We start from the raw sequence: 11,598 nt of genomic DNA, 5'->3' as shown, positions 1-11,598 counted from the left end.
TGACGAGTCACACTGTTAGTATTTTATGTACCAGAAATGCTGCCGAAATAGACTCTTGACGTGCCATCAGCTGTAACGATAGATGTCATCACCCCGATTTCTGAGGTGTTAACATGTGAAAAAGCAAGAGCGTTAAACAAACACAGCGTTAGCATCTCTATGGAGTTCAGACACCAGGCTATGAGTTCCAGCTCTGCCAGTCACCAGCTGGGAGGCTTCGTCTTGTGAATATGTGGATGCTGACACCAGGCACGTCACAGGGGAGCCGGGAAGTCAGATAATATCCACCAAGGGACGTTGTAAGCTCCACCCCTTACCAGTCAGATGGTTATGATAATGACAAGACTGTCAGATTCCCACTTCCTGAGGCAGGTGGGTAGACCAAATCTAATACTAGATGGAAAAGGGAAATACTTGTGTTCTATAGCAGATTATGCAGAAGGAAGGGCTAATTCTTTCATTAGCCCTTTATTTAAACCAAAATACCTTCCTAGCATTAAATCCATGAGATCCTCCTTATGGTGGGGTGTGGGAAAGACTCCGCCATGGGCCCCGGTGGGAACACACCCCCAGTTGCAGGCCACTTGTCTGTCTTGTCCAGTTTCTAGCACAAGGCCTGGCCACGGTAGGTGCTCGGGCACGTGTGCTGAGTGAATGAACAGTGCTTTCTGACAGGTGCCCGGAGCCTGCTCAATCTGTCCACTTCTGAAATCCCTGCAACTGGTCAGCCGGTCACTGTGGGTGAGTGTCCCTGGGGATGCAGTTTCGCAGAGGCTCAGGTGTGCACGTGTGTGTGTGTGTGTGTGTGTGTGTGTGTGTCTGCAGGAGGGTTCTGACGGTTTGTCCCCCATCCGCTACCTCCAGACAGTGAACTTGACTCCCCCCACCATCCCCGGGGCTCTCTGGCTGCTTCGCGCTCCCTTCACCTCGCCTGCCTCTATCATGTCAGCTCCACAGCTCCCTGAATCCCGATATTTCTTGGACAGGAGTCCTCTTCCCACTCTCTGTGAGCTCCTGTAGGGCAGAGGATAGAGCTGTAGAGAACTGGAGCTGATCTGACACCAGCTGGGGGGTTGGGGACGCCGAGGGCAACAGGCAGTGTGTTTATAATGTTCTGGGCACCGGCCAGTGCTTTACAGTCATTATTTCCCAACCCTTTAATCTTCCCAGCAGCCCCCTGGGGGAGGTCTTCTCACAACCCTTACATAGAGGAAGAAGCTTGGGCTCAGAGGGTGAGGTGATGGCCAGCAGTGTCGGCTAGAATTTGCCTGCAAGGCTGTGAACTCTGAATCCACACTTGGTCTGTCCTCCACTTGTGTGTAGCCAACTCCTGGGGCCCAGCCCCCAGCTGTGCCTCTTGCTAGCTGTATAATGTTGGGCAATTCTTAACCTCTCTGAGCCTCAGATCCCTTGACTATAAAACGAGGATGATAGGGGCTTCCCTGGTGGCGCAGTGGTTGAGAGTCCGCCTGCCGATGCAGGGGACACAGGTTCGTGCCCCGGTCCGGGAGGATCCCACATGCCGCAGAGCGGCTGGGCCTGTGAGCCGTGGCCGCTGAGCCTGCGCGTCCGGAGCCTGTGCTCCGCAACGGGAGGGGCCACCACGGTGAGAGGCCCGCGTACCACAAAAAAAACAAAACAAAACAAAACACAAGGATGATAATCCTAGTACTTCTCTCCTAGCATTGTTGTGAGTCTCCAGTAAATTAATTTTTAGAAAGTGCTTACAACAGGGCTTAGTACATAGTAAGCACTGTCTGGGCCTCAGTTATTCCTATTTATTGATTATTTAGTCCAGGCAGGGAGCCCCGTGGCAGCTCCGAGATAACCACAGGGGCTGGCCCAGATCCACAGGCTTACCCCTTCCCCTGGCTCCTGGCTCCCTCTCTCAGACCCTCTCCAGAGGTGGGTGGGTGGCTTGGGGAGGGGACAGAGGGGCACCAAGTCCTGCCAGGGAACCTGGCAATGGCTGAGGGCACGGAGAGGGTATGAAATGCTGGGGACTGTGCAGGCTGGAGGGCGAGCTCCTGCCAGGACCCACACACCCTCGCACACTCTCAATTGCTGAGTTCGGGGCGGGGAGCCACGTCGCCCTCAGAAGAGCAGAGCTGTTATGGAGAGCCGGTCTCCAGGGAGCACACTGGGAGCACACTGGGAATGGGGCCCACATTCACGGGTCTCCCCACAGCCCCCCACAGTCCAGTCTCTCCCTTGCACCTGCTTGCTGATGCTAAATCCAGTCCCTACCCCAGCCCAGTCTGCCCCGTTTGCAAACAGAAAGGGAGAGGGGAGAAAATGAGGACGGGGTGGAGGTGGGGGTAATCTCCCAGGGGGAGCAGACGCTGCCACCAGCCTCCCGCGTTACTGTCGCTACCCTTCCTCCAGCTCTGTGGCCTGCGCACCCCAGGCTTTCTGAGCAGGAGATAGTTCGTGTCTCTGGGATGATGAAGGTTAGGGCCTCATTGCAGCTTCCATCCATTCTCTGCTTTGGGCTCTTTTCAGCAGGGGTGAGGCCAGGAGGGAGGGGAAAGCAAGAAGTCACACCAGGGGCTGCAGAGCTGGGAGGTCTGGAATCATGCCCACCCCCCCACCCCCGCCCTCAGGGCGCATGTCTGGTAAGAAGGACGCATCTGGGGCAAGGAAAGGAGATCTCGCTCTCCTGATGGTCTGTTCCCTGCCAGCAGATGCTCAGAGCCACCTTCTCTGGGGATCCAGCCTTGGTCTCCCCTGTAGAGAATCAGGTGCCCCTTGGAGGGCTGCACGGCTGTCTATACCTTCATCACAGCAGGAAACTTGCTGAATTGGATTGAGTCGGCTTGTCAAACTTCCCACTAGACAGAGACCCTCAAGGCCCGTGACACTGCCGTCATATTTGTCTCCCCAGGTCTAGTGCCTGGCACACAGTGGGTGCTCAATAATTGTTGAGCAGAGACAGATCTCCTGGCTTCATGGCCAGGAGAAAGTTTCATTCAGCCAGTTATTCATTCAATATGCATTTCTCAGGCATCTACTATATACCAGGCACCTAAAAGCAGTTGGGAAAATTCAAAAAAAAAAGAAGGGAAGAGGAGTATACGTCCAAAAGGGAAGTAGGTCGGATGCAGAGAAGAAGGAGAGGTGAGAATGGCAAGGAGAAGTCCATGTCCCTTCCTTTTTCTCCCTGATTTGGGGTTCTTGCTTCCAGAATCTTCTGTGACGGTGAAAATGAAGGACTGGGCATCTCGAGAGCTAACGCTTCTCATCCCTTGCATCGTTCTGGGAATTCTCCTTCTTGTCTCACTCAGTTTCATAGCCATCATCCTCTTGAGAATTAAAGGAAAATACGGTAGGTGCAGAGTCCCAGGAGCCATGGGAAAGGCCCAGGGATGAAAAGAAGCAGAACTGAGACAGTCCTCCCAGGGGGACATGAGCCATGGGGAACCTCAGCAGGAATGGCAGTGATCTGGCAATGGCCACCCAGCCCTGGCCCCAAGAAGCACCTCCTGATGGGAAGGATTTTCCCAGCATGCCCCCCAGAAGTTGTCCACAGGAGGACCAGATTGTGTGTGTGTGTGTGTGTGTGTGTGTGAGGGTGTGTGAGGGTGTTTGGGGATGGGGAAGGTGAGGAGGGAGGTGTCCCCATGAGAGCAGAGCCAGGAAGACTGGAAGGTGCAAAAAATGACTTGCAGGATCTCTGCCTCCCCTTCCTCAGCCCTCCCCGCTATGGTGAACCACCAGCACCTACCCACCACCACCCCAGCGGGGACCACAAGCTATCAAGAGGTTCCCATCACCATCGCCAAAGAAGAAAGTAGGATGTCACCCACCCTGGGGGTGAGGAGGGCGGGGGAGGACAAGAAGGGGATATTTTCCGGAGGGTCAGTACTGCTTAGGTCAAAGCAGTGCCCCAGCTGGAGATGAGACCTGGGCCGGCCCACGAGTGGCTGTGGGACCTTGAGCAGGTCCAGCCTCAGTCTGGGCCTTGATAGGCTGATGACTTTCCAGTGCACTCATTCTAGAACTCGAAGCTTTTGAATCCTGGACCAAAACAGGCCCAGGGCATTTTGGACCTTGGTTCTCAAAGGAAAGCTCTGTTTTGCTAATTGGCCAGTAGGTTTGTAACACCATTGCCTCTTCCAGTGGTCTGCCCAATCAGCCTCCCTGCAACGCCCCATCAAGATCTTCCTGGAACATAATCTTATTTCATATTTTCCGAGTCAAAAAAAATGGGATCAGTCACCCATCTTTAATGATACATCAATGCATTACCTCTTGAGAGTCTTGTGAAGAAGCTTGAGTTTAATCACACTGCATTATGAATGTATTAAATCGCCTTTATTTGAAAGAGTTCAGGGACACAAAAACCAATACAAAACACAGCCATATGTTATAAAGATTCTTTGCACACAGGATATCCAGATATTTGAGAAGAGAGTATGAACACAGACCTAGCACGAGAGTAGGCACAGAGCAGCCACTCACTGAATATTATGGTCTAGAGGTTAAGAGCCACGTGGCCTGCTTCTCTAGGCAATGTGAGAATGTCTCTGTGCCTCAGTTTCCCCAGCTATAAAATGGGGACGCTAACCTCGCTACCTCACGGAGTTCTTATGAGCATTAACTGAGATAATATTTATAAATGTTGGAATAGTGCCTGGCCTGCAGGGACTACTATGTGTTTGTTAAGTAAAGAAATGTTATTTAGTTCCCCGTGTTTGAAATGGACGCGGGGGAGCTTGGAAAACCCAGGCCCGACGGTCTTGTACGAGATGGGCTGCCTGGCGCACTCCCTGCCCCTCTGTCTCCGGCCCCCACGGTCCGCGCTCTCTGCCGCCTCTCTCTGCAGCTTTCTGCCCCCTGCCTTGCCACGCTCCCCACTCTGTTCTCTCCCCAGTTCCCAAGCTGCCCATCCAGGTCCAGGCTCCGCCCCCTGAAGACTCGAACTCCAGCTCGGACTCAGACTATGAGCACTATGACTTCGGCAGCCAGCCTCCCGTGGCCCTGACCACCTTCTACAGTGAGTGCCCGCGCCCGGACTCCCGAGGGCCCACCGGCCCGCACCAGGGAGAGGGCCCAGCTGGCCGGGGGGCCTGCGCTAGTTTCCCCCCTTGGTGACCCCTGCACGACGAGAGGGGCATCTCCCTCGCTGTGACCACTGGACTGACGCTCAATGGTCCCGCACTGAAGTTTTCAAAGTGCTTTGTGACCCTGGAGACATCTCTAGTCATTTCCCCTTGGACCACCTTCTGTCCCGTGCTTGTCTGTGGTCAGGCAGGTCTCAAGACCAGTCCCTCGCCAGTCACCTAACTGTGGCTGCGTCTGTGTCTGATGCGAGGCACTCCAGTTCAGATGGCTTCTCGCATGCTCTCACCCCTTCTGTGTCCCATCCTGCCCCGTCAATCTCACCTCCTTGCCCACCTCCACCATGAGCCCAGCTCGCACTTCTCATCCGGCTTCTCCAGCTCTGCTCTCTGCCTGTTGGGGATATAGAAGGAGGAAAGCCAGTGCTCAGGCAGGACCCACGTGAGGCCGGGAGGTCGGACGAGAGCAGAGACTCTCACATCTATTGTGAAATCCCTTGGGAGCTCATCGAAACTTCCTGAGCCCCACCCGGGACCTCCTTTATAAGCTAGGATGAGAGTTTGGCTGTGTGTGACACAGACTCCAAATGACATCATCCGGAGAAGTTGGAGGGGGCCCGGGCTCCTTTCTTGATACTCTGCAGTCGCTAAGACGTTGCCCGGTCCACATGGTCCAGAGTGGCTCACCACCGTGTCTGCATTCTAGGCTGCCGGAAGGGGGAAGGTGAGGCGTGCCCTACCCTGTATGGCAGGACGCCAGGGATGCTCCCACAGCTCCCACACACTTTCCACCCGTCAGAACTTAAACCCAGCAGCTGCAAGAGAGGCGGGGAGACGAAGCCTCTGTCGTGGGCAGCTGTGTCCAGATAAAGCCCAGAGGTCTCCTAGTACCGGGAGCGGGGCAGTAGGATGGGTACTGGGGGCAGCAGCCATCTTGGCCCCCCTGCTGAACCAGGGCCTCTGGGGGGCAGTGTGGATGGTTCCACTCTGCGGGGCCGTGGTCCAGCATTTGGGAGCCACAGAGATGAGTGTCCTTAGAACCTGAGATTCTGAGTCCAGGCATGTAAGATGCAAGACCGGGAGTCCAAAATCCTGTGACACTGAGACCAAAAGTCAGCAGTAACACATTCAAAAAGCTGATTCCCAGATTCCAGACACTCGAGTTCTTAAGATGCTATGAATCTGCACCGCTCTGATTCTGAAACAGAGGTACCGCAGAGCCCAGGATACAAAGATACCAGACCCTCAGCTTCACTCTGGAAGGCTCCTCAGGGGCAACATCTGGCCTTTTGCTGCCCTGAGCTGCCCCAGCAGAAGCACTCCCCGTGTTCCCTTAAGTGGCAGGAGGGACGGCTGGGGCTGGGGAGGTGCAGGGCACTAGGGTTTCTGTCCAGAAGCAGCCTGTCCCCAGGCCGGTTTCAGATTGAGGCTTGGGGTCTGCCTGGACTAGAACTTGAGCCTGGGGATCTGATGAAAAAGACTAAGCCGTCAGGGTTGTCCTGCTGCCCTGTTCAGCCTCCCGAATCCCACAGAACACCAGCTCTGCTCCAGACGCCCCAGACAAGGGGGTGGAGCCTACCCACCTCCTTCCTCACCGCCATCTCTGCTTGTAGATTCCCAGCGGCACCGCTTCACAGATGAAGAGGTCCGGCAGAACAGGTTCCAGATGCCCCCCTTGGAGGAAGGTGAGTCAGGCTGGGGAGGGACGTGGAGGGGGGTGACTAGGACGCCAGCCCTGCCTCCAGACTTAGCAGGTCACTCGCCTTGAAATGCATCAGCGCCACCTCCCTCAACAGGTCTTTCCTGACTTTAACGATTCCCATTGGCAGTAAGTTCTTTCTCAAGTTTAACTTAAAGCCCTCTTGCTGCACTGCATCTTCTTTATCATGATTCTGTCTTTCAGGCCCAGGACTCGAAGAGGTGCATGCCTCCCGGGTCCCACCTGCCAACCCTGAACACTGCATTGCAGACCCCCGCTCCACGGGCCCTCAGCGCCACCCAAGGAGCAAGGGCGGCTCCAGCACATCTTCAGGGGAGGGGTGCTGTAATAGCCCTGGCAGCAGGCTGCCTCCGTGGAACTCTCAAGTGTTTTCTTCAGAGAGGAAGCCCCTGCTGGGGCAGCCCCTGAACTTGGAGCTGGCTGGCTCCCAGGCAACTTTTCCAGGTAAGGTGGGCCCAGGAGGGTTGTGTGCCAGCTCCAGCCTCCCATCCTGTAGCCGACCTGGCCAGAGGAAGCGTAAAGCTGGGAGCCCTGAGCCAGTCTGAGTTCAGGACTCTAGTCCCAGCTCGGCAGCCACGTGCTGTGTGACCTTGGACAAGTCTCCTCCCCTCTCTGGGCCTTCATTTCCTCAGGTGTCAAGCTAAGGACCTGACTCTACTGAGTCTTGAGGGCCTCCCAGCTCTGGCACTTTGCGAACTAGCCTGGCAGAGGGTGACTGGCTCTGGGGGTTTCCAGCAGGGCCTTCGGCTGATGACAGCTCCAGCACCTCCTCCGGAGAGTGGTACCAGAACTTCCAGCCGCCGCCCCAGCTCCCATCTGCTGAGCAGTTTGGATGTCCAGGTGCCAGGGGCAAGGGAGGGGGTTTTGGGAGGGGGCACAGAGAGGGACTGGAGGGTGGATGAGTGGGGTAGCTCTGGATACATTGGCCCACGGGGGAAAAAAAAGAGAAGTAACGGGATTTTTTAAAGCAAACAAGAATATAGGGAGGTAGGGAAAATGGATGTAGGTGGGGCAGAGAAAGATTCAAAGAGAATGCCTTGAGAAGAAGTGAGCTCCCCATTAGTGGAGGCATTCAAGCAGAAGCAGCCAGATGGCCCCTTGGGGGAGCTGGTGGCAGCAGAGGGGGTCCCAGCACTCAGGGACTATAGCCCTGAACTACACAGACAAGGCTCTGCCTTCAGAACTGACATTCTAGCAAAGGAGGTAGCCATGAACAAGATTATAAGATGGTCTCACACAGCATCCCGGGGCAAAGGAATGTGGACCCAGACCTGCTCAGCTCTGTCCCTGCTCAGCGGGCGCAATGACTGGGCCTCCCACTGACCTGAGTCTCCCACCGCACAGGGTCCCTCACTCCCCAGCCTGACTCCTCCTCCAATGAAGACTATGATGACATTGGAGCAGCCTAGCCTGGGCCCGGCGCGGCTCCTCCCCCTGCCCTCCCCCCACCCTCCCCCTCATGCCCCAGGAGCTGAGAGTCCTCCCCTGGAGACGTGAAAGGAACCTCCACACCTAGTATGGCCCAGCCGCCATCCATCAACAGGACCTGCCAGCACAGCCCTCCCCCAGCCCCAAACAGCAGCCCCGAGGAAGAGGTGCTGCCTCTGAAAGGGCCCGAGCTGTCTGCCTCAGGGGTGAACCGGCAGAGTCTAGGCCACTGCTCGGCAGCCCGCGTGGAAGGTTTGAACTGGGAGATTCCTGAGGCCCCTTCCGACCCTCATGTGTCTGAGGCTTTGGTTGCCTGAGTCTCTGACAGCTCAGGGCCCAGAGGAGCTCTGCGAGGGGCAGGGAGGCCCCATGTGCAGGGGCCGTTGGACTGCTGTTGGTCTGACAGGTGGGTGCTAGGGCTGGCTGGGGGGAGCCGCCAGCTGACCCAGGCTAAGCTCAGGTTGGTACCTGCACCCAGCAGGGAGTCCAGCCTTCCTGCGCACAGCCCAGGATGGGACAGGGAGCTGGATGGCTGCCCCCCCTCGACCACCCGGGGCCGGAGGCCAGCCCTGCCTCTAGAGAGCCTCGGAGCCCACCAGAGACACAGCCCTGATCTGCAGTGACCATTCCCGGGCAGCAATCCTTATTCTGAGCTTCCAAAGATTTACAAGGATGGTCCCATCCAGCCCCGCCAGAGACCCAGAGTGGGGCTCCGTCCCCGTGGGGCAGAAGCACAGAGATGTCTTCCAGGAGGGGCCCAGAGGCTGCACTAAGCGCCGAGTCCCCAGCTGTCTGCTTGGGTGGATGGGATCCTCCCCGATGAACACATAAATATCAGTGTCACTCCTAGAGCCGTAAACGTGTCCAAGGCAGCCTCCGGGGAGAGGCCTGAGGGCTCAGGGCCAGCTTCTGGTGTCTTGCTCTGAGTATCCCGAGATTAAACCAGTTGCAGAATGAAACCAGGGGTGGAGTGACAAGTCTTTGAACTCACAGAACCCAGGCTCTGCCTCTGTGTGTGTGTGTGTGTCTGTGTGTGTGTGTCTGTGTGTGTGTGTCTGTGTGTGTGTTGGGTTGGAGGCAGCTCTATCCATCGAGGTGCAAACGTCAGGGTGAATTGGAAATGTATTGAGTACTGTGGCCCGGCACCATGGAACATGCTGGGGATGCAGCGACAGGAAGGCACAGGGCCTGCCCTCCTGGAGGTGATGGACAGATGCCTGTGAGTTCAGCATCCCCTTCCTGATTTGCCAGTGCGCCCTGGATCAGCGAGGCCAGCCTTGCTGCGCTGAGTGCATTTTGACCTGGGCCTCCGTAAGCTTCTGAGCCTAAGCCTCCATAAGCAGGGCAGGGTGAGTAGATTTGATCTCAGGCCTGCCTGGAAAAGGCCTCGATCCCAGGTTGCTCAGAGGCTGGGGTTTTAGCCCAGCTGCACCAGCCCATGCCCAGCTCTGCCTGCAGGGAGGAGGCTGGGGGTCAGCCTTCCTCTGAGCCCTCCCAGAGCCAGGGATGGTGGAGAAGGCCACTCAGTGGATCTTGCCCTGAGCGGCTGAGCGGGGCCTGTTTTCCGTTCACCTCTCCCAGAGGTGCAAAGAAAGCTGGCACTCCCCAGGGCAACCGTCACAGGATGTGGTTGCCCTGTGATGGGGCCCCCTCCTCCGGCCCTCTGAACCCTCATGGGGCTGCGGGGGATTCCTAGGGGGGGAGCTAGTGCTGGGGTGGGCGGGATCAGACTCCCAGGGTCTGTGGGATTTGTGGAAAGCCTTTTTTTTTAGACAGCCAGGGTTCAAATCCCGGCTCCACCCTGTCCTGGCTGTGTGGTCTCCGGCAAGTCACTCTACATCTCTGAGCCTTTGCTATAAAGTTTGTCCGTAAAGTGCACACAGCAGTGGGCTAGAGGCTTGGCAATGAGTGTTCCCTCTCATTGGTAGATGAATCAGTAGAGGCAAGAGATCTCCGTAAGAGGAGAAAGGGGAGAAGAGAAGACAGCGATTCATGGGGTCTTAGCACATTGGTGCTAGAGGAGGTTTGTCTCACTCTCATTTTACAGAGGAGGACGCTGAGCGCTGGCAGGGGAAAGGACTTGTCCAAGGTCACTCAGAGAGTTAGTAGCCAATTCACAATTTGACCCTACCCCTCCCCACCTTTGCCCGTTGGGAGTCAGACAGGGAGATGGTGACACCCTCTGAGTTCTCCCTCATTTCTCACCAGAGCCACCACCCCATCCCTGGGCCCCTCTGTTCCATACACACTGAGAGAAATTGGGGAAACTCTGAATCATGTCTCCCTTGCTCCCTCCCAGCCCCCAGGCAGCCTGGGACCACCAGGGTCACACATGGCAGGGGACTTTCTGAGGGCTGGCATCCTGAACCACAAGGTCTCCTGCCAGGTCTCCTGGGCCTGGTGATGGGAGCTGCTCCCAGGAAAGACCTTTCCCGCATCTCTACGCGTCCAGAGCTCTCAGACCATTCCTTACAGAGCCAGGCCCTGAGCTGGGACTGGAGAGGCTGGGATGAATGACATCACTGTGACCTGAAGGAATGGAAGCCCGTCAGGGGAGTTACAGTCATAAGCGGTGCGCTTACCCTCCACTCTTTAGAGACCTTGCATTATATATGCCTCAGTGATCTGGGAGAGGAAACACAAAGACGTTAAATGGATGTGGCAGCTGAACCCCGATTTCGGAAACACTGATATGGGGGAGGGGCTATATCTGAAATGAAGGCGCTTCAGCAATTGTCCGGCTCTGCGAGTGCAGTGAGAGAACGAAACACAGGGAATGCATGGGGCCCACAAGAGCCCCTGACCCTGCTGGAGGCAGGCCATCCTGGAAGGCTTCCTGAGGAGGTGATGCCTGAGCTGGGTCGTGAAGGGTAGGTAGGAGTTAGCTACGGGAGTGGAGAGAGATGGGCATTCCAAGTTGAAGGAATAGCATAAGCAAAGACAGAGCAAGAAACCAGGTGTCTTTCAAGGTAAAGGGTGGTCCAGCCTGAGAAGAGGCTGAGGACAGCCAATTCTCACACCAACTCTATTTCATAGGTGAGAACACTGAGGCTCAAAGCGGTTAAGTAAAGTGTCCAAGTCACACAGCTAAAAAGCAGCAACACTGGGATTTTAATATGTGCCGTCTGGCTTTGGAGTCTGAGCGTTAACCATGGTACTTCCAGTGGAAACCCATCCCTGTCCCTGTGCCCACTGGAGCTACACTGCTGGGTACAGAGCCCCAGCCAGCTCTGAGGTCTGGAGACACCAGCCTGTCTGTCCACCGACAGCACAGGCACCTTCTGGGTGCTCAGATGCTAAATTCAGGGATGGGATAACTCACTGCCTGGGCACTTGTATGTGGCCAGGCTCTATGCTGGCCCTGGGGCACGGAGAGGAATGAAACCTGGC

At 56.2% G+C, this 11,598-nt stretch overlaps 1 protein-coding gene across 1 annotated transcript in view; it reads left to right on the top strand.

Annotated features, from left to right (window-relative positions):
• The window catches only part of CD6 (CD6 molecule), a 41,556-nt gene extending 32,312 nt beyond the window's left edge, over positions 1 to 9,244 (top strand). The window contains exons 6-13 of the mRNA XM_079929917.1: positions 676 to 741; positions 3,185 to 3,325; positions 3,692 to 3,790; positions 4,874 to 4,996; positions 6,674 to 6,745; positions 6,970 to 7,224; positions 7,516 to 7,620; positions 8,125 to 9,244. Coding sequence (XP_079786043.1) covers positions 676 to 741; positions 3,185 to 3,325; positions 3,692 to 3,790; positions 4,874 to 4,996; positions 6,674 to 6,745; positions 6,970 to 7,224; positions 7,516 to 7,620; positions 8,125 to 8,189 — 926 coding nt within the window. The 3' untranslated portion in view covers positions 8,190 to 9,244. The remainder of the gene's footprint in view (positions 1 to 675; positions 742 to 3,184; positions 3,326 to 3,691; positions 3,791 to 4,873; positions 4,997 to 6,673; positions 6,746 to 6,969; positions 7,225 to 7,515; positions 7,621 to 8,124) is intronic.
• Positions 9,245 to 11,598: the final 2,354 nt, after the last annotated feature.

This window comes from Stenella coeruleoalba (assembly GCF_951394435.1).
Source record: "Stenella coeruleoalba genome assembly, chromosome: 8".
NCBI lineage: Eukaryota > Metazoa > Chordata > Mammalia > Artiodactyla > Delphinidae > Stenella > Stenella coeruleoalba.
The sequence above is the reverse complement of the archived record's forward strand: the minus strand, read 5'-3'. Positions and strand labels throughout refer to the sequence as shown.